The sequence below is a fragment of the Halictus rubicundus genome, chromosome 5, assembly GCF_050948215.1.
Source record: "Halictus rubicundus isolate RS-2024b chromosome 5, iyHalRubi1_principal, whole genome shotgun sequence".
NCBI lineage: Eukaryota > Metazoa > Arthropoda > Insecta > Hymenoptera > Halictidae > Halictus > Halictus rubicundus.
In genome coordinates, this window is record NC_135153.1 from 14,337,779 (window position 1) to 14,364,596 (window position 26,818).

General features: G+C 43.4%; 4 protein-coding genes across 8 annotated transcripts in view; 2 read left to right on the forward strand and 2 right to left on the reverse strand.

The window, feature by feature from the left end:
• Window positions 1–9,021: 9,021 nt before the first annotated feature.
• On the reverse strand, window positions 9,022–10,256 carry LOC143354435 (uncharacterized). Its single transcript, XM_076788514.1, has 3 exons — window positions 9,859–10,256; window positions 9,578–9,792; window positions 9,022–9,480 (listed from the first exon to the last, which is right to left on the reverse strand). The coding sequence occupies exons 1-3, from the start codon at window positions 10,167–10,169 to the stop codon at window positions 9,026–9,028; spliced, it is 981 nt and encodes a 326-aa protein (XP_076644629.1). The 5' UTR covers window positions 10,170–10,256; the 3' UTR covers window positions 9,022–9,025.
• Window positions 10,257–10,579: 323 nt separating this feature from the next.
• On the forward strand, window positions 10,580–12,708 carry LOC143354433 (ELMO domain-containing protein 2). 3 transcript variants are annotated; one of them, XM_076788510.1, is made up of 2 exons: window positions 10,580–10,876; window positions 11,421–12,708. In XM_076788510.1, exons 1-2 carry the CDS (start codon window positions 10,809–10,811, stop codon window positions 12,316–12,318), a joined length of 966 nt encoding a protein of 321 aa, XP_076644625.1. In that variant the 5' UTR covers window positions 10,580–10,808; the 3' UTR covers window positions 12,319–12,708. The 3 variants fall into 3 exon arrangements, with proteins under 3 accessions (XP_076644625.1, XP_076644627.1, XP_076644626.1); XM_076788512.1 differs by lacking the exon at window positions 10,580–10,876 and adding an exon at window positions 10,887–11,036 and having other exon boundaries at window positions 11,134–12,708; XM_076788511.1 differs by lacking the exon at window positions 10,580–10,876 and adding an exon at window positions 10,893–11,036 and having other exon boundaries at window positions 11,093–12,708.
• LOC143354434 (uncharacterized) lies at window positions 12,617–14,985 on the reverse strand. The gene is made up of 6 exons (XM_076788513.1): window positions 14,768–14,985; window positions 14,338–14,523; window positions 14,144–14,282; window positions 13,908–14,069; window positions 13,683–13,808; window positions 12,617–13,330 (listed from the first exon to the last, which is right to left on the reverse strand). The coding sequence occupies exons 1-6, from the start codon at window positions 14,895–14,897 to the stop codon at window positions 13,180–13,182; spliced, it is 894 nt and encodes a 297-aa protein (XP_076644628.1). The 5' UTR covers window positions 14,898–14,985; the 3' UTR covers window positions 12,617–13,179.
• A 3,074-nt stretch (window positions 14,986–18,059) lies between these two features.
• The window catches only part of LOC143354439 (uncharacterized), a 29,089-nt gene continuing 20,330 nt past the window's right edge, over window positions 18,060–26,818 (forward strand). For 2 of the 3 annotated variants that reach the window (XM_076788519.1, XM_076788521.1), the window contains exons 1-3: window positions 18,556–18,697; window positions 21,341–21,624; window positions 25,201–25,332. In XM_076788519.1, the coding sequence (XP_076644634.1) occupies window positions 21,472–21,624; window positions 25,201–25,332 (285 nt within the window). In that variant the 5' untranslated portion in view covers window positions 18,556–18,697; window positions 21,341–21,471. Of the gene's footprint in view, window positions 18,698–21,340; window positions 21,625–25,200; window positions 25,333–26,818 lie in introns of all 3 variants that reach the window. The other variant, XM_076788520.1, reaches the window with a different exon arrangement.

A 26,818-nucleotide genomic window follows, 5' to 3' on the forward strand; every position in this document is an offset into this window, starting at 1 on the left:
TCTAATTATTATTAGTCTGTTTCAGTTAAATCACAACAGTTCACCATGATTATCGTCGAACGAAGATAACGAATTTTAAGAAGACTTCACAGTATTTATAAGTTCGTATTAGTTCTCGAGCAATTATTGTGTTAGATTTACTTTGTTAGTTTCGCTTGTTGATTTTGGTCACAGCCTTCTGCTGTGACCAGTTGGTAGCGTCACCCTCGAACCAGAGCCTTCTGCTCTGGTTCGCTTCTTTCATTTTTCTTTTTTGTAAATCTGAGCCTTCTGCTCCATTTTTATTATCTCTTTCATTGTTCAGAGACTTGTCTGACTTAGTTTTCTTTTCTCACAATAATTGCTCGACTTGCATGCGTGCGTTAGTTATTAAGCTTGTTTGTTAGTATTATATATATATGTCGAGTAATTTTTGCCCTAATTTGACTTTGCTTGGCTCGATTTTTGACGCCGACACAGCCTTCTGCTGTGTCGGTCCTTGCTTGTATGTACCAGACCGGTTGGTATCGGTATTCGGCGTAGATCCATTGAGAGGGATGGTTGAGAGACCTGTTCACTCGTGTAAAATCCTCTCTGCTGTAAGGCCACCCGAGTCGCCTCAACGCTAGTCGTTGCCTGGCGACAGGTGGGTGGGGGAAATGGGTATCGTTTGAACGCTTCTCTCGGCCATCGCTCTTCGTGAGGACACGTCGGGTATCGGTGCTGGCTGGAGTTGGTTCTGCAAGCATTGTACGCGTCGCGTCACCCTCGATCCAGAGCCTTCTGCTCTGGTTCGGTTTTGTTTCCGTCATTGAAAGAATCAGAGCCTTCTGCCTGATTCGTTTTTCACCCACCGTGGATCGGAGACTTCTTCTCCGACTCACACATTTTTTATCCGCAATAATTACTCGACATACGTTGCGAAATTTAGTTTGTAAAACTCGAAAGCGTCGTTGTAAGAAAGGGAGTCAGAAGGAAGCGTATTGAATTCCTTCTGGCTTCCTTTCGGGTCTCTCGTGCAGCAACCTCCTCGTGGTGAGACCCGGGCAATCGATAATATTCTCTATTTGTTAGATCTTCTATTATCTTGCAAATAAAGAATAATATCGAGCTAATGGCTGCTCATTTATAATTTGCGATAACATTGTGAAATAAAATTTAAGACGTACTGATAATAAAAACTTGTGTATTTAATTGAATTGTGTGTCTGAATTTATTTTAAACCTGCATGGGGTGGGCCAAGGGTCCTTCCTGCTTTCCTTCGCTCTTTCCTTGTTTACCTTTGGCCCACCTACGCCTTCTTGGCACCTCCTATGAATTATTAATCGAAACACACACTTCTTGTTTCGGAATACTTTTTCATTCAATAAACATCGTACATTTTTTCTGGATTTCTAATTGAAATTTGCTTCTGAACTTTTTAAAAGTTCTGTTTCTTAAAATTGCTATGACCCTGACCTTTATGTCGTTGCGTCCCAATTTCGTTTGATTTATTTCCTATTGGAATTGTTCATCTTTCCAATTGAAATTTATTTCTGAACTTTCAAAAGTTCTTATTCTAAAATTTATATATCTGGTTTTAAATTGGTATTCCTCCGAACGGAGGTCCCTCAGGGACTCACTGCTGTGGGTGAGTACGGGTATTGGCGAACCCGGGGCGCCCCGAAGCGCCACCTCAGTAGATTGAAGTTCTGTCTTCATCTACTCTTAGTTTCTTGTCGGGTAGGCCGTACTTGTGTACGGGGTTTGTTTGGCTCTCGTGAGCCGGTTAGATTTGCACTCTTGTGCATATTAGGTAGGCCGTACTCGTGTACGGGGTTAGCTTGGCTCTCGTGAGCTGGTGTTAGGTTTGGCTCTCGTGAGCTGGTAGATTTGCACTCTTGTGCATATTAGGTAGGCCGTACTCGTGTACGGGGTTAGCTTGGCTCTCGTGAGCTGGTGTTAGGTTTGGCTCTCGTGAGCTGGTAGATTTGCACTCTTGTGCATATTAGGTAGGCCGTACTCGTGTACGGGGTTAGCTTGGCTCTTGTGAGCTGGTAGATTTGCACTCGTATGCATGTTAGGTAGGCCGTACTCGTGTACGGGGTCATCGTTTTGTCTTTATTTCATCGTCTTCTTATACTTCGTTGTTTCTCCATTGTTTTGTGTCTAATCATTACTAATCTGTTTCAGATTGAGTACAACAGTTGCAGAAATTTATCATCGAACGAAGACAACGCATCGTACGAAGACTCGTTTCTTCTTCGATTACTTCTGTGTTCCTCTATTTTGTGTCTAATTAATATTAGTCTGTTTCAGTTAAATCACAACAGTTCAGCATGATCATCGTCGAACGAAGACAACGAATAGTAAGAAGACTTCACAGTATTTATAAGTTCGTATTAGTTCTCGAGCAATTATTGTGTTAGATTCACTTTGTTAGTTTCGCTTTTTGATTTGGGTCACAGCCTTCTGCTGTGACCAGTTGGTAGCGTCACCCTCGAACCAGAGGCTACTACTCTGGTTCGCTTCTTTCATTTTTCTTTCTCGTAAATCTGAGCCTTCTGCTCCATTTTTATTTTCTCTGGAATTGTTCAGAGACTTGTCAGATTTTGTTTTTTTTTGGCTCACAATAATTGCTCGATTCGAGTGCGTGCGTTAGTTATTAAGCTTGTTTATTAGTATTGTATAAATGTCGAGTAATTATTGCCGTAACTTCACTTTGCTCGGTTCGATTTTTGATTCCGACACAGCCTTATGCTGTGTCGGACCTTGCTTGTATGTACCAGACCGGTTGGCACCGGTGCTCGGCGTAGATCCATTGAGAGGGATGTTCGAGAGACCTGTTCACTCGTGTAAAATCCTCCCTGCCGTAAGTCCACCCGAGTCGCCTCAACGCTAGTCGTTGCCTGGCGACAGGTGGGTGGGGGAAACTTAGGGTATCGTTTGAACGCTTCTCTCGACCATCGCTCTTCGTGAGGACACGTCGGGTATCGGTGCTGGCTGGAGTTGGGCTGCAAGCATTGTACGCGTCGCGTCACCCTCGATCCAGAGCCTTCTGCTCTGGTTCGGTTTTGTTTCTCTCTCTGAAAGAATCAGAGCCTTCTGCCTGATTCGTTTTTCATCTCCCGTGAATCGGAGACTTCTTCTCCGACTCGCACCTTTTTCTCCGCAATAATTACTCGACATACGCTGCGAAATTTAGTTTGTAAGACTCGAAAGCGTCGTTGTAAGAAAGGGAGTCAGAAGGAAGCGTATTGAATTCCTTCTGGCTTCCTTTCGGGTCTCTCGTGCAGCAACCTCCTCGTGGTGAGACCCGGGCAATCGACAATATTCTCTATTTGTTAGATCTTCTATTATCTTACAAATAGAGAATAATATCGAGCTAATAGCTGCTCATTTATAATTTGCGATAACATTGTGAAATAAAATTTAAGACGTACTGATAATAAAAACTTGTGTATTTAATGGCATTGTGTGTCTGAATTTATTTTAAACTTGCATGGGGTAGGCCAGGGTTCCTTCCTGCTTTCCTTCGCGCTTTCCTTGTTTACCCTTGGCCCACCTACGCCTTCTTGGCAGCTCCTTTTAATTATTAATCGAAACACACACTTCTTGTTTCGGAATACTTTTTCATTCAATAAACATCGTACATTTTTTCTGGATTTCTAATTGAAATTCGCTTCTGAACTTTTTGAAAGTTCCGTTTCTTAAAATTGCTATGACCCTAGCCTTTATCGCGTTGCGTCCCAATTTCGTTTGATTTATTTTCGATTGGAATTGTTCATCTTTCCAATGGAAATTTATTTCTGAACTTTCAAAAGTTCTTATTCTAAAATTTATATATCTGGTTTTAAATTGGTATTCCTCCGAAAGGAGGTCCCTCAGGGACTCACTGCTGTGGGTGAGTACGGGTATTGGCGAACCCGGGGCGACCCGAAGCGCCACCTCAGTAGATGGAAGTTCTGACTTCATCTACTCTTAGTTTGGGCTCGGTTAGGCCGTACTTGTGTACGGGGTTAGTTTGGCTATCGTGAGCCGTTAGATATGCACTCTTGTGCGTATTAGGTAGGCCGTACTCGTGTACGGGGTTAGTTTGGCTCTCGTGAGCTGGTGTTAGGTCGGCTCTCGTGAGCCGGTTAGATTCGCACTCTTGTGCATGTTAGGTAGGCCGTACTCGTGTACGGGGTTAGTTTGGCTCTCGTGAGCCGTTAGATTTGCACTCTTGTGCATGTTAGGTAGGCCGTACTCGTGTACGGGGTTAGCTTGGCTCTCGTGAGCTGGTCGTAGGTTGGCTCTCGTGAGCCGGTTAGATTCGCACTCTTGTGCATATTAGGTAGGCCGTACTCGTGTACGGGGTTAGCTTAGCTCTCGTGAGCTGGTAGATTTGCACTCGTGTGCATGGTTAGGTAGGCCGTACTCGTGTACGGGGTCATCGTTTTGTCTTTATTTCATCGTCTTCTTATACTTCGTTGTTCCTCCATTGTTCTGTGTCTAATCATTACTAATCTGTTTCAGATTGAGTACAACAGTTGCAGAAATTTATCATCGAACGAAGACAACGCATCGTACGAAGACTCGTTTCTTCTTCCATTACTTCGGTCTTGCTTCATTTTGTGTCTAATTATTAGTCTGTTTCAGTTAAATCACAACAGTTCAGCATGATCATCGTCGAACGAAGACAACGAATTTTAAGAAGACTTCACAGTATTTATAAGTTCGTATTAGTTCTCGAGCAATTATTGTGTTAGATTCACTTTGTTAGTTTCGCTTTTTGATTTGGGTCACAGCCTTCTGCTGTGACCAGTTGGTAGTGTCACCTTCGAACCAGAGGCTACTACTCTGGTTCGCTTCTTTCATTTTTCTTTCTCGTAAATCTGAGCCTTCTGCTCCATTTTTATTTTCTCTGGAATTGTTCAGAGACTTGTCAGATTTTGTTTTTTTTTGGCTCACAATAATTGCTCGATTCGAGTGCGTGCGTTAGTTATTAAGCTTGTTTATTAGTATTGTATAAATGTCGAGTAATTATTGCCGTAACTTCACTTTGCTCGGTTCGATTTTTGATTCCGACACAGCCTTATGCTGTGTCGGACCTTGCTTGTATGTACCAGACCGGTTGGCACCGGTGCTCGGCGTAGATCCATTGAGAGGGATGTTCGAGAGACCTGTTCACTCGTGTAAAATCCTCCCTGCCGTAAGTCCACCCGAGTCGCCTCAACGCTAGTCGTTGCCTGGCGACAGGTGGGTGGGGGAAACTTAGGGTATCGTTTGAACGCTTCTCTCGACCATCGCTCTTCGTGAGGACACGTCGGGTATCGGTGCTGGCTGGAGTTGGGCTGCAAGCATTGTACGCGTCGCGTCACCCTCGATCCAGAGCCTTCTGCTCTGGTTCGGTTTTGTTTCTCTCTCTGAAAGAATCAGAGCCTTCTGCCTGATTCGTTTTTCATCTCCCGTGAATCGGAGACTTCTTCTCCGACTCGCACCTTTTTCTCCGCAATAATTACTCGACATACGCTGCGAAATTTAGTTTGTAAGACTCGAAAGCGTCGTTGTAAGAAAGGGAGTCAGAAGGAATCTATTGAATTCCTTCTGGCTTCCTTTCGGGTCTCTCGTGCAGCAACCTCCTCGTGGTGAGACCCGGGCAATCGGTAATATTCTCTATTTGTTAGATCTTCTATTATCTTACAAATAGAGAATAATATCGAGCTAATAGCTGCTCATTTGTAATTTGCGATAACATTGTGAAATAAAATTTAAGACGTACTGATAATAAAAACTTGTGTATTTAATTGAATTGTGTCATGTATTATTTTAAACTTGCATGGGGTGGGCCAAGGGTCCTTCCTGCCTTCCCTCTCGCTTTCCTTGTTTACCCTTGGCCCACCTACGCCTTCTTGGCAGCTCCTTTTAATTATTAATCGAAACACACACTTCCTGTTTCGGAATACTTTTTCATTCAATAAACATCGTACATTTTTTCTGGATTTCTAATTGAAATTCGCTTCTGAACTTTTTGAAAGTTCCGTTTCTTAAAATTGCTATGACCCTAGCCTTTATCGCGTTGCGTCCCAATTTCGTTTGATTTATTTTCGATTGGAATTGTTCATCTTTCCAATGGAAATTTATTTCTGATCTTTCAAAAGTTCTTATTCTAAAATTTATATATCTGGTTTTAAATTGGTATTCCTCCGAAAGGAGGTCCCTCAGGGACTCACTGCTGTGGGTGAGTACGGGTATTGGCGAACCCGGGGCGACCCGAAGCGCCACCTCAGTAGATTGAAGTTCCGCCTTCATCTACTCTTAGTTTGTTCTCGGTTAGGCCGTACTTGTGTACGGGGTTAGTTTGGCTATCGTGAGCCGTTAGATTTGCACTCTTGTGCACGTTAGGTAGGCCGTACTCGTGTACGGGGTTAGCTTGGCTCTCGTGAGCTGGTGTTAGGTTGGCTCTCGTGAGCCGGTTAGATTCGCACTCTTGTGCATGTTAGGTAGGCCGTACTCGTGTACGGGGTTAGCTTGGCTCTCGTGAGCTGGTCGTAGGTTGGCTCTCGTGAGCTGGTAGATTTGCACTCGTGTGCATGTTAGGTAGGCCGTACTCGTGTACGGGGTCATCGTTTTGTCTTTATTTCATCGTCTTCTTATCCTTCGTTGTTCCTCCATTGTTCTGTGTCTAATCATTACTAATCTGTTTCAGATTGAGTACAACAGTTGCAGAAATTTATCATCGAACGAAGACAACGCATCGTACGAAGACTCGTTTCTTCTTCCATTACTTCGGTCTTGCTTCATTTTGTGTCTAATTATTAGTCTGTTTCAGTTAAATCACAACAGTTCAGCAGAATCATCGTCGAACGAAGACAACGAATTTTAAGAAGACTTCACAGTATTTATAAGTTCGTATTAGTTCTCGAGCAATTATTGTGTTAGATTCACTTTGTTAGTTTCGCTTTTTGATTTGGGTCACAGCCTTCTGCTGTGACCAGTTGGTAGCGTCACCCTCGAACCAGAGGCTACTACTCTGGTTCGCTTCTTTCATTTTTCTTTCTCGTAAATCTGAGCCTTCTGCTCCATTTTTATTTTCTCTGGAATTGTTCAGAGACTTGTCAGATTTTGTTTTTTTTTGGCTCACAATAATTGCTCGATTCGAGTGCGTGCGTTAGTTATTAAGCTTGTTTTTTAGTATTGTATAAATGTCGAGTAATTATTGCCGTAACTTCACTTTGCTCGGTTCGATTTTTGATTCCGACACAGCCTTATGCTGTGTCGGACCTTGCTTGTATGTACCAGACCGGTTGGTACCGGTGCTCGGCGTAGATCCATTGAGAGGGATGTTCGAGAGACCTGTTCACTCGTGTAAAATCCTCCCTGCCGTAAGTCCACCCGAGTCGCCTCAACGCTAGTCGTTGCTTGGCGACAGGTGGGTGGGGGAAACTTAGGGTATCGTTTGAACGCTTCTCTCGACCATCGCTCTTCGTGAGGACACGTCGGGTATCGATGCTGGCTGGAGTTGGGCTGCAAGCATTGTACGCGTCGCGTCACCCTCGATCCAGAGCCTTCTGCTCTGGTTCGGTTTTGTTTCTCTCTCTGAAAGAATCAGAGCCTTCTGCCTGATTCGTTTTTCATCTCCCGTGAATCGGAGACTTCTTCTCCGACTCGCACCTTTTTCTCCGCAATAATTACTCGACATACGCTGCGAAATTTAGTTTGTAAGACTCGAAAGCGTCGTTGTAAGAAAGGGAGTCAGAAGGAAGCGTATTGAATTCCTTCTGGCTTCCTTTCGGGTCTCTCGTGCAGCAACCTCCTCGTGGTGAGACCCGGGCAATCGGTACTATTCTCTATTTGTAAGAACTTTTAGTATCTTACAAATAGAGAGTAATATCGAGCTAATAGCTGCTCATTTATAATTTGCGATGACATTGTAAAATAGAATTTAAGACTTACTAATTATAAAAACTTGTGTATTCAATTGAATTGTGTCAGAATTTACTTTAGGCTAGCTCGGGATGAGCCAAGGTGGGCCTTCAATGCTTTCCTTGTTTTCCCCTGGTCCACCTTCAGCTTCTTGGTAAGCTCCTTTGAATTACTAACCGAAAAACACAGTTTTTCATCGTCTCCTTTTTTCCTGGATTTCTAATTGAAATTTGCTTCGAAACTTTTCAAAAGTTCCTTTTCTTAAAGTTAATATTTTTGCCTAAAATTGGTATTCCTTCGATCGAAGGTCCTTTCATTTATTATATAATAGGTATATGGGTTAAGCTTCTCGTGGATCTAGTTGCAACATTTGTCGTTCGTCAGCGTAGAGGGCATAAGAAATCTAGTTGTTGTTAACGATGTCGGTATTTCAGATCGTGAGACACGAAACCCCATATGGTGATTGGTCTACTCTTATACCTCGTCTGTGGTTTTATGCTAAAAGACGGACCGGTTCTGTTCCAGGAAAGACGACACGGTTCTGTTCCAGGAAAGACGACACGGTTCTGTTCCAGGAAAGACGACACGGTTCCGTTCGAGGAAAGACGACACGGTTCTGTTCCAGGAAAGACGACACGGTTCTGTGCCAGGCTAAAACGGCGATGTCACGAAAGTGGGAACGCCGAAACCCCAGGGCGTGAGCACTCTCCTATCCTCTCTGCTCTAGATAGCTCTATCTATCCGTGAATATATCATAGGTGTATGACATAGAGACGGATAGTGACATTTGCGTTTCCAGCGTGCACTGTGTATTTCAAATACAACGTTCGGCGAGAACTACCCCAAGTATTACTACAATTATGTGAAGAAGTACCTTCAAATAAAAGGCGCGTTATGTGGATGCAACATGACAGTGCACCTCTGCACTATGCCCTCAGTATAGGTCAAGGGTATTTCCTGTAGCCTGGCCGTCCCTGTAGTCTTTTGTCTAGTAGTGCAAAATAGAACACGCACATAAGTCTAAATAAACGAAGAATTAATGACCCAATGTAATTTTCTAGACATCTTGCAATTTATTGTCTCTATTTTTATCCCTCTCTCTTAACATTACCACATTGAACGGAATTTAGCGTTGAAAAGTTAGAATCGCGCCAATCTATTACACATAATGCCTATTCGTTGAATTCTCAGATTTAAATTTGGCAACGAATATTTCAGGCGCCATGTTCACTTCCGCATCAATCTTCTGAAATTTATGACCAGAATATGCGTCCTCGTCGTCGATAACATTTTTCTGTGCGTTAGGAAAAATTTCGTACGTCTTCACCGTATCGCCATGGTTCTTCTCGTCCATATACCATTGCGATACCATTTCTTTGAGTGGTTGCAGCGTATTAGCGTTTTGCTGAACTTTTTCCAGCTCCTCGTTACAGAGCCGTTCGATTTCCACTAATTTCTGCTTGTAAATGTTCGCGATTGATTTCCAACAAGCATTGTAACGCATTTCGGCTTGACTATACGCGTGTAAGTCTTGATATTTAGCTAGCCTCTTCTCGTACTCGAGTATAGCAAGCTCAGCGAACGTGTCCTCGGTACCGAGATTCAAAATGTCTCCTGCAACTAGAAGTCTATTAGTACCTGCTATACCTAAAAGAAGCTAAACAGTTTCCTTTACGAATGTAATTGCTATCGTTATTGAACAATTTATTACCCATTTTATTAGACAAAGGCGATTCCGCGGCATAAGCGGCTGCTGCAGCACGTGCAGCAGCAGTTGCTTCGTGCAAAGCCAATGCACTACCCTTTTCGCGCAACAATTGCATCTCCTCCTTCTCCTTTCTCCATAATTGCACTTCGTTTTGCAATTCTTCTTTAAGACTCGTCATAATTTCACGGAGCGACTCTATTCGTTCCCGGAGAACGTGACTGATAATTAAAAAGAATCACTTTACTCTACCGTTAACGATCTAGTAGATAGTCCATTGAAGAAACTTAATGGTTCCTAACTTCCGCTTCACGTGATCATCTATCAACGATTGAGCGTCTTCTATCGTGACCGAGGAGTCCTCAGGTTGTTCTAGGACAGCGGACAACTTCTCCACAGAGTCCTCGTTGTCGGAAGATGGCTCACAAATCGGAAGAATGTTTCGGAGATCCAACACCAGCTCGGGAATCTCTTTATCTTTTTCCGTTTGTTCTTCAACCGGTGGTTCTTTGGATTGATCGTCGTCATTTTCACAATGTTCGCTGACCAGCGAGCAATTTATCGAGGTTCCTGACGTTGACGCTGGATCAATGTCCATTTCGAAAGCTTTTGGTTAGTTCAGCGTGGACGAAAAATAGCCAAACGTTCTTTCCATTCAAAAATCCGACTGAAGTCGTCTCGTGTCGTACCCAATTTTATTAATTAATATCTTCTTTGTTTTTTTTACCCGTTTCAATCCCTTCAGGACTATCGCCATATTGGTTCCTAACTAATTTAAATAATTGATCAAAGAACAATGTACACTTTTCTGTTTTCCTGGAATTTGAGACTGATATATGATCTAGTTCTCTAAAGAAAATATTTTTCATATTTTCAAAAAATGTTCGTTTGCAAAAACTTGAAATATTTGAACGCTTTTACATAACTCCTTATCTACCGGGGACCGCAATGAATCCATGAATACAAATGTACTCGTAACTTTTATTTCCAACAAAGAATGTTTTTTGTTTGAAAAAACAATTTATTCATCCAAGAGGAACGACTTTTATTAGACGTTTAATATCGAGTTCACATACCGAACGTTGACGGCCGGCGATTAATTCGATTGTGACTAGTAAACATTGTGGCAAGGATGCGCCGTCAAGGTGAAACAGTAATTAGCCGAAGAGAACGTAACAATAATTAATGCTCGAGAACACGGTGGAAACGGTTGTGATTTTTCATTAATTTCCTATCGATGATCGAGACAAGGGTTCCTTTAATGTGCGAGTCGAGGAACAAATCAATTATTTCGGCCCAGAACAGGTACGTGCGTTACGGTGAACTTTGATACAGGATGATGGCAGTGAGTGACCTCTTCCACCGTCAGTATCGCGTTAGTTTAGCTGGTTAATATTGATCTCGGCATGGCGAGAAGGAATGCCCAAGGAAATCGATGATCTCCCCGTGGCGTAACGTAGAAACCGTGAGTTTGTTGTCCAAGAAAATATTTCGTGGGCCAAGATAGTTTTCATTCAACAGAGTTCACGTTCCTGTCATGCACGTCGATTGCTATGACACAGGTTATGTGCACTACCCTTTGAACGTAAACGACGGAAAAGAGTTCGTCTCGGGGATTTAGAGAACGGAAAGAGAATCGCGTCGAGGCGTTTACTCTCTTGCCATCGGAAAATTGAATTTCGCCAGAGCGATGGAAACTATGCTCAATCAAGTATAATGACGGGAAGAGGTTAATCATTCTTCAGACTGAATTAGAAGGATTCATCCGGGCATTCCTTGTATCAAGGTTTTCAATTAACAAAAGAAGCATGTTCACGCAACTGTGGTCACTAGTCTGCTGGTATTTCAGACCGATTGTAAAATGGTTGTTGCGTCAGACAACACAGATGTGCGAGCTCCAAAGAATTTGTTATGGAGAGCCGTCTGGTGCACCGAGAACTCTGGCTGTGGAAGAATCTCTCAGGCTATCTAGAAATGCGAATATCAAAACTCTGGTGGCTCATTTAAACGATCTAGCCGAGCAACGTGGTATTACCACAAAAACAGAGCGTAAAATATTAGAGGAAGCCATTAGGACAGTGTTGGTGACCAAGAAGATAAATCCAACAGCACATCCTGACTTTGCTAAGTCCTTTGGCAAATGCATAGAATTAATTTGGGGCTACAAACAACTCTGTGTGGAGTGCGAAGAGCTTAGAAAAACGCCTTACGACGCCGAGAACCCTCAGCATGAGCTGTTATTGTTTCAGTTGTGGAACTCATTAATGCCTTACGAGCGTCTAGATGCTAGAGTTACAAAGCAGTGGCAGGAGATCGGGTTTCAGGGTGATGACCCAAAGACAGACTTCCGTGGAATGGGAATCCTGGGACTAGAGAATTTGGTTTATTTTGCTCAAGAATATCCCAGTGCCGCTACACATGTTCTGTCCCACTCTACGCATCCACGGTATGGCTATGCTTTTGCTATAGTTGGTATAAATTTAACAAGCATGGCTCTGCGTCTGTTGAAAGATGGAGCCGCAAGGACTCATATTTATAACTCGTCAAAGACCTTGCCAACAATTCGTGCCTTTCATCAATTTTATTGTTATCTCTTCTATGAATTCGATGGGTTCTGGATAGAATCAAAACCGAGCAATATGATGGAATTCTCGTCCATACAAGAGAAATTCGAGAATAGCATTAGAATGGCATTAGCTGACCCATCTACCGTCTTTAGGATAAATATATCAGTCGATAATGTTTAATATAGATGCAATATTTTCTGTTGATAAGACCAAAATTATCACACAGGGAATAAATATAATTTTAACTAATGCACAGAACTAATTTCTGTAATATATATGTTGCACAGACTGTCTTGTGAGTGATTACACAATAGAAACTATTGATAATGTAAGACGTAAAACTGACCATACGGTTGTCTTTGAGTCATTATGTTACAGGACCATACAAAAAGTCGATGCATTTCATATATTTTCACGTTATTTTTCTACGAGCTTGTCGGTAAAAAATTGTAGAAGGGTGTATCCAATGAACGTGACGGTATGGACGATGGAATTTATTTCGTTAGATGAGTTAAAGTATATAATAATCGATATTTACAATACATAAATAAATATTATATATTGCTCTCAGTCAGATTGTAATGAATTGCCGAGTAGGTGGACGTAACTATAAAATGCGCACTATTGTTAGCACAAGTATTTTTTCGTAAGGAGAATCACAATTGATAAATATTTTAACGTTTTTCAACACCAACAACTTTTATTCAAGAATATTTATTGTAAAACATAAAAAATATTTCTCTTAAACAAATTAACCATATTGTAGCTATCGTACACGTTGTTTTATATGGATTAAAACGCAATATCTAGATATAATATAAACAAATTTATGTCGCTTCGTACATATTATGGGTACTGAACTTATTTAAAAGGCAATAGAAGCGTATTATTGCTACAATTAAATTAAAATCTTCGAAAACTGGAGCCTAATTTCATTGTAAAAAATATATTCGGCTTATCTTTACGCTGTTTTGTACAACATTGTGTACGTTGATAATTTGGCACAGTACCCATAACGGATTGCTCTGGTGATTAAGACTATTAGTCTTTTTTCTGAGGTTCCTCGGAAGGAACGCGCCTAAACTTAGACGCTATCGAAATTATGATAAATACGCCGATGGTGATGCTGCCGAGCTTCATGATCCATGGATTGTCGCGTAGGGTGTTTGCGATCGATTCTACAAGATCGTCGCTGAAAAAATAAATATTTTTACATCACCGCGAACCATATTTTTAATTAGAGCTCTTACTAGTAAACTGGTAGTATGAGCTCTACTTTTAACTCTCGGACAATGGTATCAATTTTGACCCAACCAACTAGAAACTATTGAATTATTTAATTTTTGACGACTTAATAGTTTTTTAAAAATCCAAGACTAACTTCACTAACACGCTAATCATTCGTTTTGGGACTTTTATTTAGAAGATCATTAAGCTTCTTCTCAGTGTACCGGTGTAGCACGGTAATTAGAAAATGGTAGATAAAGTGTTAAGTTGATGATTAGTTCGAGGGTTAATCGTGTCAAAGGAGTGTGAACACTTACAATGGGCTTTGTGGTAGAGGCACAGGTTCAGCACGAGCATTTTTGTACCATTCTTTCGCAAAGAGCACGAACGCGTTGGTGTCGTGTTTCGGTATTTCATAGCGATACATTTTACCGTGCCTGAAGCTAGGAGTACAAAATAAATAATTTTAAATATGGCAACATGCGTTCATAATTTCGACCATTCTTGTTCTGCCACTCCTGTGTCCAACCTTTTATACCTACAATATAAATGCTGGAGTCTCCTGAACTCTAAATCTCCTGGCTGTGGCTGCTCCAGTTGTTGATTTGGCGATTCTTGCTACATTTACTCTGTGTTTAAGCTTTGCACCTACTATCTCCCACGTGGTAGACATTTTAGTGGATTCCCAGTTGTCTGTATTGTAACTGTTTGCAAAAGAGTATATGTTAAATACCAACGAAGGCAAGGAATGTTGATATCACAGAAAAATGATACTCACAACATAACAAACCAATCTCCAGTAGTAGCTCCACTGCTAGCTTGTGTTAAATGTTCAAATGTATCGTCCGTTAACTGTTTGGTAGCGGGTTCTATGTTATTCATGAACATGTGCAGAATCTCCGAAGGGTCAGAGGGTCCTATAAGATCAAGCTATAGAATGTCTGTACCATAAGAATATTTCCCGTTCATTACCATCGTAGAGCAAGGGTATCCCATGTCTAAAGAACACGAGAGCAGGCTCATCGCCTGGAATTAAAATTTTCATGAGTTTACTGTCTTCCACTACGACCACCCGTGCTTGCAGGTTGTCTACCAAGTCCTCTTTTAAGTCCGCTACTTGATTTCTTAACTCGTCGCATTTTTCGCAATTCTTCGTTGCTAAAAGAAACGCATAGATAAATATTTCACGTATAAAACGTGTATTATATAATTGGGAAATAAAAATCCTGGAACAGCAGGTTATATCAGCCTTTATAATGACAAATCGAAGCAGTCATATTCTCTACTGGATAAATTCGATTGTTTCGAATGAGCGATAGTTTAGAAAATAATCAGCAATTTTTAGAGGACGGTTTCAGTCATGGGAGCGAAGAAATGTGGCCAAACATAAACTAGAACTTACTGAAGAGCACGACTACGTATTTCACGTTCGTTATTAAATTTGTGAGTTCTGTATCGCCCACTGTCTCGAGATTGTTCGAGTGAACAACGGTGAGACTACATATCATCAAAAAATATACTATTCCTAACATTTTGCAACTATTCAAGTCACCAATATTGTGCAGAATAGTTTCACTGTCAACCGGTATACGTGACGGGTTAACCGTTGACGTTTCTGATTCTACTTCGCACTTTTCTCGACGATGGCGCTGTTCACACACTCTGTTTTACCAATTGAGCTCCTTTACCGCGATTTTCAAAATGATCGTATTCCCTTTTCCTGTTCGAAATCGGGGGTATAGTGTAAAGATAAATTTGAACAGGTTACTTTCAAACGACCGTCAATTAATTTATGGTAATTTGAAGCAAAGAAGTCACGGGATCTTGCAGATTATTATCATTTTAATAATTGTTATAGTCATCTTTGTAAGCTTGTAAGACTGTTTCTTCCACTTGAACTATAATTTCCCTTTCCTTGTTTGAAATTTGGGCTACAATATTAAAATAAATTTGCACATGCGACTTTCAAACGACCTTCATCCAATTCATGAAAATTCGAAACAAAGAAATTCATGAGATTTTGCTGATTATCTTCCTTTAATCATTCTGATACACATTCTAGACAGTTTTCTCAATCTGAACACTTATAAAACAGTTTTTTTCCTGTTGAACCGCGATATTTCTTCAGATTCACGTAGTTCAGGACAACAACAGCAGTCCAAAGTATCATCGTGGCAAGAAAGGATCGAGGAAGCTGCAAGTTCCGAAATTATTCAAATCCTGTCGTGCGCCGCAAGATTTTCGAAGCAATCTGCATGGTTTACTTCGCGAACTCGGTTCGAGGCGTTTCCCTCCGGTTGCTCTGCCGTTTCGTTCAAACTTTTTTACGCCCGTTCGCGAATCCCTTTTTCGCAATAAAGCAGAGACAATGCGGTGCATTTTTGCGGGCGATGTATTTACCGTGTGCTCGTACGTCCATCTTGAAAACCCGATGCAAGAACCCCTATCAAACCGGTTAGAGCCCGGTCCCGTGTAAATACTTCCGCTACAACTGGAGTTACCGATGTTGTTTCTTCACAGTCCCTATGTGTCGTTCCGACTAGTTTTTATTGCGGAATCATTTCGACGGTCGGCGGAGGCTGTGCGGTCTAAGAAATCAATTAGCAGAGTGTACATATTGCCGCGTTCCCGAGTGCTCGCAGATTAAACCTTCAAGCGAGAAAACGTTAGATAAATCAAAACTAATTGCCCGCGAGAATCAGAGGAGTCAAAGGAACTCCTTCAAAGAAAGGACTCCTTGGAAGCGGAACGGTTAGCTCGTCAACGTTTGCTATGTCGCGTTTCGTTCCAGCTAGTTACAAACGTTTATTATTAGAGGTTATCCACCTTGATAAGGCTTTCAGTTAATTTTTATTCTTACTTAAATGCTTGAAACATTCGAAGATGGTACATGGTACTAAAGTTTCTAATAATGATGATGTGATAATGGTCAAGTAAATGCCGTCTAGCTGGCACGAAATCATGAAGGTTGGCGGCTTTAATAAGGTATGAAACACATTGTCCATTATCCTTTTCCATCGAATTTTTATTCTTACGCAAAAGCCTTAAACATTCGTTCATCTAGATGGTGCTAAAGCTGCTAATAAAGATGGCGCGATAACGGCCAAGTAAATGCGGGGTGGAACGAAATGTAGGTTTCCGAGGCCTCAGGAGGTTAAATCATCAAGGCTGTCGGTCCCGCTATAAAGAACAGAGTTTACCGGGTTGGGAAAGCGGCTTGTTGCGTGTTGTACGGCATTGCGAACGCATTTTTCGTTATTTGTTAGCGGGCAGCCTTCGCTGCCATGGCTGACGGCCACGCGCGAAAGGTCAGTGGCACGTGATATCACGCAACGCTTGTTGAAGTTTACGCTAACTCCTCAACAGTGTGCACACACTCCAGACACGAGATCCTCCAATTATTTTCAAGGGTCTATCTTTAGCCGGGGTTTCTTTGCACAGTCTTCGTTACCGGCGTTATTCTGCCCCCCCCCCCCCCCCCCGTCGCCGTCGCCGCCGCCGCCGCCATCGCTGCGAGCAACCCGATTTCTTTTGAAATCCCAATAACTGCACGGAATACCTCTACGGGGGAATGATTAGTCATTGGTATCTACCCGGGGCCGAGGGTCAGTCCCGCATCCTTCACACCCCCGAACCAATTAGTTTTCGTCACGCGACGACCGAGGACTACTTCGAGGGCTACGGGAATGCCTAGGCGTTCGGATGAGCCCCATTTTTATCGCCAACGAAATGCACTGGGGTAATCCTCTTTATCGTTTTCATGAATAATTAGTTCGGATATTAAGCCTGCTCCTTGGCATGTCGACTGTCGAACCGCTGCCTTGAGGAGTCGCCGTAAAATCAATGATTGCGGAGGTTCGATCGCCGAGAAACGTGACACCGGATTGGGTATAGCGGAGAGTCAATACTGATTCGATGGCTAACATTTTTTGTTTTTGATTATTTTTTTATGACACTTTCGGGATAGTATTTTTCGCGTTTTTCTGCTTGACGTGATACCAAACACGATGCAATCACGGGCATATTTGAATTCTCCAATATTAATGAGATCTTCTTTAGAATATGAGAATTATTGACACGGTAAGAGAGTATTTTACTTAATTTTATTTTCTACAAACCAGCACTGAAAAGATTATACTTTCATAAAGATTCGTCGATTTATTAGCTTGTAGTGGCGTTATCGCAGTTTATGACCACTAGATTGCTGGCTTTATGCTTTATTTACGATAGATACGACTAGGCGAACTACCAACTTATGAAGACATTAAAAGCATTTAAGAATACCGCTACGTGATATTTAGTTCATTACAACGATTAACAGCAGACATACAGTTTTGTTGAACTTCTATTGTTTCTGCTAAATCCCCAATCTCTTTTTGCAATTGACTCAAGTAGATTTTATTTTCCATAAAGATCCGCCGTTTAATGATCACCAGGTAAAAGTTTGCAACAATTGAGTGCTTCCACCTACGAGAACAATAAAGCCCTTGATTCCTTGGGGTCCCTAATTGCTGTCAACCCTTCTATAACACGATTAATTCGTTGCATCGAAATCATGTTGCACGGGAAGTACTATAAATCGGTAAGGTTGTATAAGGATTGTCCAATTAAGTACGAGAATATTGTCAGAATTTTTGCGCCGCGTTGCAGGGTATCGTGCTGTAGAAGAAGCAGAGTTCTAGCTGCCTGGAATAATTACTTTATCGGCCCTAACGAAGGAGGCCGCAAATGGAACTCGATTATGAAAACAAAAAGGAGGGCTAACGGCATTCCGGCGATTAGGGTAGCTTTCCAGGGGCTAGATAGTCCTCGGCGTCGGTGCTTCCAGTATGTAGCCCGGCCTCGAAGAGTGAACACGGCCCGAAGGATCATCCTGAAACCGATCGCGTGTAAATCGTGTTAGTCTAAACCGCTGTCCGGCGGCCAGCCTCGTAATTTTTCGCGCAGGTAGGGGGTGCCGTCGTGTTCCCTCGACGGCCCTGGTCACGAGCCAGCGTTAGTCGAAGGTCGAGTAGCGTATAGTATGCCGGTGGTATAGGCTGGTAGACGGCAACGACGTAAATCGTGACGTATATACCAGTCGGGCAACACGCGGGTGTACGTCGGTTGGACGTGTGTGCTGGTATGTCGGGGAATCGACGTCGGCAACCAGAACAGGGTGGCTGACTCGAAGCCGGGGATTCACGGGGTGGTTGCCAGTCGCGTGCTCTCATCGTCAGGTGAGCAGCTTTTGCATGGATGTAATCGGTTTACCGAGCATTTTCGCGAGTTCCTGCTGCCTTGCGTCCTCGTCGCGGCTCGTCCCGGCGACACGCAAAACTTCCGTCGCATCGTGAGTATTAAACTTAATGTTACCTTACGCTAAATAACGTCGCACAGGAAACCAACGAGCATGCTTTGATACACGAGTCCTTTCGCGAGCCACACGCTTCCGGCCGACTCCTCAAAGATTCACGAATAAACGATCTTTTGCGAACGCGTTTCGAGAAATTGCTATGAAAAGAATTTCTTGGCGAGGCGGTTGACTTGTCGCTGTCAGAATTTTATTGCTGGCAGCGGTTTAGAGAGGATTTATTGTACGTCTCTTGTTTTTTCGTAATGTTTTACTGGGACGCCTTTAGAAAAAGATTCTATAGAATGGAAATACTCTAGGTCGGAAGAAATGTTTGATTTTTTATTTAAAATATGTCTGAGTGTAAAGAATTAAATACATTTAACCTTTCCATCGTTTGAAATTACAACCACCTATTTTTGCCGAAAATCCATCAAATCCGCAGTGTACTCATTACTGTTTCTATTAAAAAAAAAAAATTTTAAATGGGCAGAATGTTCGAAATCATTCGAATATTATCCGTGTTGATAGTTTGGCGTAACATCCACGACTAGCTCCGAAAGAGTTCGCAGTCGAATGTTAGGCAATATTTCCGCGCGCGCGCACGAGTCCCAGATTTTCATTAAACCGTAGCAGTTCGGATGCCGCGCGACGATGGTTTTTCATTCTCAAAATGAAATTCGCCAAGCGTCTCGTAACAATGTCGTTGCCAGCAGATAAAAAGATATCGATGGAATTATGCAGGCATGCCCGGAAGTCTTTCTATTCTGCCTGAGAGCTATTCGCATTCTCCGCGTCGCGGGGATGCTCGAGGCCCGTTTCGCAAAGACATTTTTATGGATAAATCGATCCGCGGCGAAACTTTCGTGTTTTCGCGTCGTTTTATATTATTCATGGCACCGTTACGCGTTACTATAGTTTGATGCTTCTGTAATAAACCGTAGCTTTATCGACCTTGCGACAACGACGACGACGACGACGACGACGTCAACGTTTGACCACGCCGCTTGAACAGTGTTCGATTGAAAAGCGGACCGTTTAGAAAATTGAAAACCTGAAGTATCGTAACTCGTTGTCGAAAAACTAATCCAACCGGTAGTTGAACGCCGTCTCCCACGGTGTTCTCGCCGTGGAATTTATTATCGTTTCATGCGTTTCGGGCGCCGCCGGGAGCTCTTTAATGTGTAATTCGAGGAAAAATACGCCAGTCGCCGGAGAAAATGATCCGTCCAGGCGCAAATTATTAAATTAAAATGAGCCACCAACACATAGCGCAAACTCTGCGCGAAGATACGCTTGTCCCACTCCAGGGAGGAAAGTCTCGGATGGTTGATTGATCTCCGGTTCCTCGGAAAAGAGGTTTCGTGCAAACGAGATGTTCCAAGCGATGTACGAACTGTCGCGCTTCCTTCGAGCAGGATAATATCTTGTTAAATCGATAACAGATGATAACAGCACCGATGCCTTTTCGCGCGACGCGACGCGATGCGACGCGACCCCCATATTTATCAAACTGTCGTTCAATATTTTCAACGGCCGGCGAAAAACACTCCGACTCGAGTTCCAGTTTTTTAAAAGCCAAGATTTATTATGGCTGTTATTCTTGTCACCGCGCGGCCCTTATCTAAATGCTTTTCTTGTTTTAATACGAAGATCGATCCGTGGCTCCCTTGTTTAAGACGGCCATTTTCAAGACGTTTGGCAATTGGCAACAGTTCTCATGATTTTTGAGAGACCGATAAGTTACTGACTTTTACTACTTTCCTGATTCTTGATTGACTTCTACTACTAGTCTCTAGAATAATGTCTGAACTGCGGATTTTATGCATTTGTAACAACAATTAGTAGTCGAAACTTAAAACAGTGGAAATATTACAAGAATTTAAGAATATCATAGTAATATCGTCAGTTTGTCAAAGTGATTAAGAGTCGAAATCAATTTTTATTTAACTCCTGTTGCATAATGATAAACTTGTACTAATTACTTTGACCTGTGGCTGGCCTGTATGACTCGTCTGTATAATCGTTCATTTATCCGTAAACTACTTGTCTGACTAATGATCGACTTGTTCTACTCACATTGAAATAATTTAACTGAGCAGCGATAGTTTTGTAAATAACCAAAACTTTTGGTTTTACTTATAACTATATTCGTGCTGATTAATTGAACAACTTTTTTCGGCTGTCGGTCAGTAGAAAGATCAGAATCGTGTCAACCGTAGATTCACGTTTTCCAAAACATTACAAACCAACATATAACCTTCGTAATTATGATTATTTTCCATTGAAAAAAATCACACGTGTGTTTCAAATACCAATAAACACGTGTGCGAAGTCCGAACGCAAAGGGTTTTACAGTTTTTCCGAAAAAAATTTCTAAAAATACGCCCAGAAACGACCTAAAAAATCCGGAGTACCTCCTTAATTCGTTAGCGCGACATCATTCGCACACGGTCGCCCGACTCGGCCCGGCCCGGCCCGAGTGTGAAACACTTTCCGCCGGCGTGGGTGGCCTCTTCAGAATTTCGGTAATACCGGAAATGGTCGAGGAGTCCACTCGAAGCGGGTCGGCGCGGCGCGGCGGAACCGTGCTCGTTCGTTTCCCGGCCACTTCTGAGCGCGCAACATCCATTTGATTTTCAGAAGGTCCGCTCACGTACCGGTCCACGTACCCGCTCTTCACTCCCGGCTGGCCTCGTGCCGGGCAGCGGAGCCGTCGTAGCATGCCTGTGATTTGTTCGTCCTTTTATTAAGAGGAAGACACCGGGACCGAGATGGCACAGGAAATCCCGGAGACGACGTATGTGCCGGAAGTCGCGGAGGACGCGAGAAAGGAGCGGGAAAGGAGGACCGTTCAGGACGGGACCGCGCTCTGGAAACGACGAAAGGAGGAGCTGGAACGTCAAAAGCACCGTGAACAGCGTGAAGTATGCGTCGTAAACGGGCCTGTTGTGCTCGCCCGAGCACCAAACCCCTCGGCCATCCCCCCACTCCCCCGCGATCCCCGCTGACCACACTTTACCTTTATTTCCGCCGGTATCATTCCCGCTGATCGGATAAAGATCGGCTCGGCCGTCCCCGTGTCGCCTACAAACCCCCTCTATCTTCCCGTTTACGACGCTTCCGGTCGGAACTGTACCCATACCCGGCGATTTACGAGTGCGTGTAAGAGATTTCCGCCGACCGAAACCTCGTTCCTAATCTCGTTCCGAACGCTCCTGCTCTCCGGTATCGCGCGGTTCTCCGCCGACGACTCGAACGTTTCAGCCAACGAATCGACGAAAGCTGGTGCTTCTCCCTAGAATTCATTCTCTGCGGACGGACTACACATTTCTCCTCTTACGCGATTCTTCTTGTCACTCCATACTGTATACAGAACTTCTTTTTGGGTATGTAGATCCTCACGATAAGGATGTACGCAAAGAGATCTCTGCAGTTAAAGACAAATTCCGCTTCGGGGTAAGCCTGTCCTTCTTCTTCAGGAAGTAAGAGGAACACAATTTCCACCTTCTTGAAGCCAAAATTTGCGAATCCACATTAATACTTTTCTTTTCGTCCTTCGTCTAAATCCTCGGACGTAAATCCAACAGATTTTGTGAGACGTTTTAAATCGCGAAGATGGTTTCGTGTACCTTTTCGGCTTTGAAATCCACAGTTTCGCGAATTTCGTTGTAAACCAAGCTGCATTTCGCCGGGGAAGAGCACCACTTTCAGGGAAAAAAGAATCGAAATTTCGTCTAGTCCCCGTAAAGATACCACTCTCTGCATCTGCTACTCTTTCTCCCGGGCAAGAAGCACAAGAATTAAGCTTCTAAAAGCTTCTTCAAGGGCGCGCAAGTTCACAGGGTAGAAACAACTTGCGAGAGCCGCGGTGGTTGTTCATTGAAGAGCGTCGTCTATTGACTGTGCTTCAGCCCATCCCGAGTCCGGATTCCGTTTTCTTGCACGGTATTTACGCAGGTTCCTCCGTAACGGTTCTCGTCACGAGCCCGGTTTCTGTGTGTGTACCGTATCATTAACAGTGTCGGTGTAAATACCGCGTGTGTGCTTTGTTGCGTCGCTGTAAGAAACATTTCGCTAACGAGCGGAAGCGTTTTCACCGTTTAATGGCGGCGTTGGACGGTTGTAGTTGTTGTTGCGCGCACTGCTATCCATTTTGTTTCGGTGGCGGTGAGCGACGCGGGGTCTCTGGCGATAAAATTGTCGGCTGCTCGAGCTAATAGACCGCGACGGTAAATGAGAGGAACGATTCTTCGCTTGGATAGAGCGTCCTTTTAATCCGGGCAACGTTCCATCTTTTAATTTCGATGCTGGCCGTCTGACAAATCATTCACTTGTACCACTTGTTCGATCAGATACTGATGCACGCTGTAGGGTTGATTGAATCGGTTTTTCCGTTGTTATTGAAGACATACTATTTGCCTCGGACCAATGACTGATTTATATTACTCGTCTGGTATATGATATTTGTCTGATCAATTACTGACTCGTACTGCTTTCCTGACCACCGACTGACTCCTACTACTTGCTTGAACAATGATGGATTGCTTGTGTGACTAATCACTAGACTGCGAATTTTATGAATTCATGGCACACTACATGATAGCATTATTTTTTATGCATTCATGGCATTACTACATGATAACATTAGGGTAATTAAATTCTGTTTAATTCTGAAGATTGTACTGAAGACCACGAAAACGGTCGAAAATTGTGAAAGGTGGTAATATTTTGGCCGGTCTGCTGTCTGACCAGTGTTTGACTCATACTACTTTCCCGTAAAATTGCTCTTCGTTTCGGTGGGGTTGGTGGAAAAATTGTCGACAGCTCGAGCTAATAGACGAACGGGCGGTAAACAAGAGGAACGATTTCTCGCCCGGATCGGGTTCCTTTTTAATCAGGGCGTCGTTAAATTTTTTAATTCCGTTCCGCTCGCGGCCGTGCCGCTTTATACTCGCCGCCGCCGTTGCCGCCGCCGCCGCCGCCTCGAAAAGGTTATAAATATCCATTTTACGCGGCAGCGACCGGACCAGGGGGTATTATCTTCGCCTTTTTTCCCTCGCGGGGGAGAACAGTTTCTGGTAGGATATTCATACGTGTACGGCCGTTCCGCGGGACGCAATAAAAGATTAAAATATTCCGGGGCCGTAAAGTGCATCCGAATTACTTATCACACCGACCTCCCGACACCGGATTAAGGATACTTGAGCATTAGCATGCCGCAAAGCCTCCGCAGCGGCGCGGCTGTCTTTTACATAATAATAAACAGGAGCACTCGCCGCGCAGATTATGGCGACGAGTTCACGGTAATTGCGAAACGTATGACCGACGCGCCAGATTTTTCGCCGCCCTGAGAAAAATTCATTTAACTAATGGAACACGGAAGCCCACGCACGCTCCATGAATTTCAGATGTTGCTCCGGCCGGCCTGGCATTCGGTAATTTCATTCGAATAGTGCTATGGTATCAATCAATTCCGAGCTGGCGTAATGCCGTGCAACTTTCGAGTCACGCAACAATTATTTGCATCATTTATTGCTTCGCCACCTCGCCCTAACCGGGACATTTGTTTATGGCGTCGGCTGCTACGTTCAACCGAATCGCAAATGCAAAGTTTAATTCTGCGATTAATCACAATCTTTATCCTTTTATAATCTTTTATCTAGTCTACGAGGCGCAGGTTTAAAAATGTTAGAAGATAGACAAAAATTCAATGGTCCTGAAGGATATTTTCTCGTCATTATTCTACACAACATTTGTATCCATATCGAACGAAATTAAACCCACCCTTTGGCCCGGTTTCATACACTTTTGACGTCACCTCCATTTCTCCAGACCGAAAACGAAGTCGTGCCACAGGGGATTAGAAATCGTGCATTGTAATTGGCCGCAAAACTGAATTTCCCAGCACACAATGAACAATTCCGTCGAAATTCAGTCCTTTCAGGAGCAAAATCGCACGACAAAAGTCACAGAGAGCGCATCAATTGTTTCAGGTTTCTGCGCCGGAGTACGAATCTCCGTACGCGGTTTTATAATGCTTTTTCCCGAGAAATCCCGTAACGAATTTCGAGTTCTAAAGAGCGAAAAAACGGGGCGGTCGGATTTTCCCTCGGACAGTTAACGTCCCGTTGTACCTCGGTGAAGGAGGGTCGAGTCTTGGACCGGTTCTCTCTAGAAAACTGACCGGACAATAGAGTCTCGATAAGCGGCGCAGTAGGATCAATCCGTGCCGTGTCAGACACAGTGAACAGTAGCGGAACCATAACCGTTTTTACCCGGTTTCCATCTCCGTCATTTTTATAACGTATTTTTCGCGAACCGAATGAATTAGTTCGGTGCGGTTTCCGAGCGGGATCTTCGCGCCGGAATTAATTTCGTTCGGATCCCCTCGGATTCTACGGCAAGCATAATATTTTTCGGTTCAGCGAAAAAATCAAGCTTATGCACGTGAAACCAGCCACGGAGATCTCCTTCTTTTCTTTGTTTTCTTTTTGTTACAGCTCCAGCAAATCTTGGAGAATTATTCGCCGTGGGGTAAGCCGGGAGGTGGAGCGCCTTGCGCAGCAACCCTAAGAAAGAAGAACGTTCCGCTGGAGCCCCTGGAGCCAGCGAAGTGTCAGAATTTCGGCCAGGTAATGTTTCAAGCAATTTATACAATATTCAGAACCCCCAGCATCCTTGGACAACCAGCTTCGTAGCGCGGTATGCTCGAACCAAATCTTCGTACCTCTCAGACATCGTTCACTCCATTTTCTTCTGCATGTCCTTCATGTTTCGACATCTGTAGCATCGTTCACAAGTATTTGGACACTTAAAGGAATTTAATAGAGAGCTCATTACTAGCAGGCTTTGGATCTTCATGCAGTTATAGGCTGCAGACAACAGATGTCTGTAGAACCATAAGCCTGAACCACTTGTTAGACTAGTGTCTGACGTATACCACTTGCACGAGCAGTCTTAAATGAGGATTTACTCTATTTACTTGGTCAATGATTGACTTATACCACTTATCGAAATTGTAGGTCTGTACTACTTTTCTGATCAATGCTAGACAACTAATACGTGTCTGATGAATAGACTGCGGATCTTTATGCAAATTCCCATTTCTGTGTCCAATTTTATGAAAATTAAATATGGTCTGACCATCGATATATTCGCACTACTTGTCTGACTAGTAACAAACCCGTACTACTTATCTTACGCATTCGAATTAAAAGAAGAACCTAGATTACTTTTTGACGTACCGAGCCCCATTTTATCGACTTCCTCATACTTGAAGCTCTATCTTTCAGCGAGAAAATTAAATTTTTTCATTCTTACAGTCGTTGAAAATGCGAACGAGCATCCACACACACGCCACAAGTGTCCAAAGACTTGCAGCTGCTCGCACTGAACAACAACGGTTCCGTTGTGCCCAGGTAGCATTCAGGTTGCGCCGCACGATTCCCCAGTCCCGTCCATTGTCGTCGACCGTTTCCCATCATATCGAACGTTATTCGCTCAAGAGTATCGAGAGTCTGTGCTCACCTCGCCACCAAGGAACGTTCTTTTCATCGGGTGTTCTGTCATCGAGACACGCATCGCGATCCTTATTTTTTCTATCATCGTGTATCGTTGAAAAGAGCGATTGGGCGGCTGCTGCTTCATCTGTTTTTCCTCTCCATTAAAAGCTCGTTTGATAGCCTCGCGGAGATCGAACGATCGAATTTTTCCATGTCGAGCGCGAAACGTCGGACGAGTGTGTTCGGCTCTTCTTTTTTTTTTTCATTTTTTACAAGAGCTTTGAGCTCGTTCCGTGGCCTATTAAAAGTCCAGCCTACGCTGTTGCGCCCGGGGGAAAAAAGCCCGCGACAAAGGCACGAGCATTCCTTCGCAAATTGGATGTTATTCATTCATTATTGGGCGGTGGGTGGCGGGCGTAAAATTGAAAACACGCGAGTCTGATCCACCGGGGTGGGTCGATCGCGCTATATTTCGATTAATCGCACGGTTACGCCTAACTAATTCATTTCTCCCGAAAAAGTTCTCGTCGATTGATTCCGACCTGTTCGGGCTCGCCGCGGATACAATTCACCAGGGATTTTCACGGTGAAAAGCTTTTACAACGGCTTGCTGCGG

What these genes read in the sequence shown, in the direction of transcription:
- LOC143354434 (XM_076788513.1), bottom strand. Translation starts at nt 14,897, where the DNA reads ATGTTAGGAATAGTATATTTTTTGATGATATGTAGTCTCACCGTTGTT. An exon ending in GAGACTCCAGCATTTATATT is followed by an intron (nt 13,809 to 13,907) that starts GTAGGTATAAAA and finishes TTGTACTCCTAG; the next exon opens with CTTCAGGCACGGTAAAATGT. An exon ending in CCTCTACCACAAAGCCCATT is followed by an intron (nt 13,331 to 13,682) that starts GTAAGTGTTCAC and finishes TTATTTTTTCAG; the next exon opens with CGACGATCTTGTAGAATCGA.
- LOC143354433 (XM_076788510.1), top strand. Translation starts at nt 10,809, where the DNA reads ATGATCGAGACAAGGGTTCCTTTAATGTGCGAGTCGAGGAACAAATCA. An exon ending in ATTATTTCGGCCCAGAACAG is followed by an intron (nt 10,877 to 11,420) that starts GTACGTGCGTTA and finishes CTGGTATTTCAG; the next exon opens with ACCGATTGTAAAATGGTTGT.
- LOC143354435 (XM_076788514.1), bottom strand. Translation starts at nt 10,169, where the DNA reads ATGGACATTGATCCAGCGTCAACGTCAGGAACCTCGATAAATTGCTCG. An exon ending in CGGAAGTTAGGAACCATTAA is followed by an intron (nt 9,793 to 9,858) that starts GTTTCTTCAATG and finishes TTTAATTATCAG; the next exon opens with TCACGTTCTCCGGGAACGAA. An exon ending in GCCTTTGTCTAATAAAATGG is followed by an intron (nt 9,481 to 9,577) that starts GTAATAAATTGT and finishes TTCTAGTTGCAG; the next exon opens with GAGACATTTTGAATCTCGGT.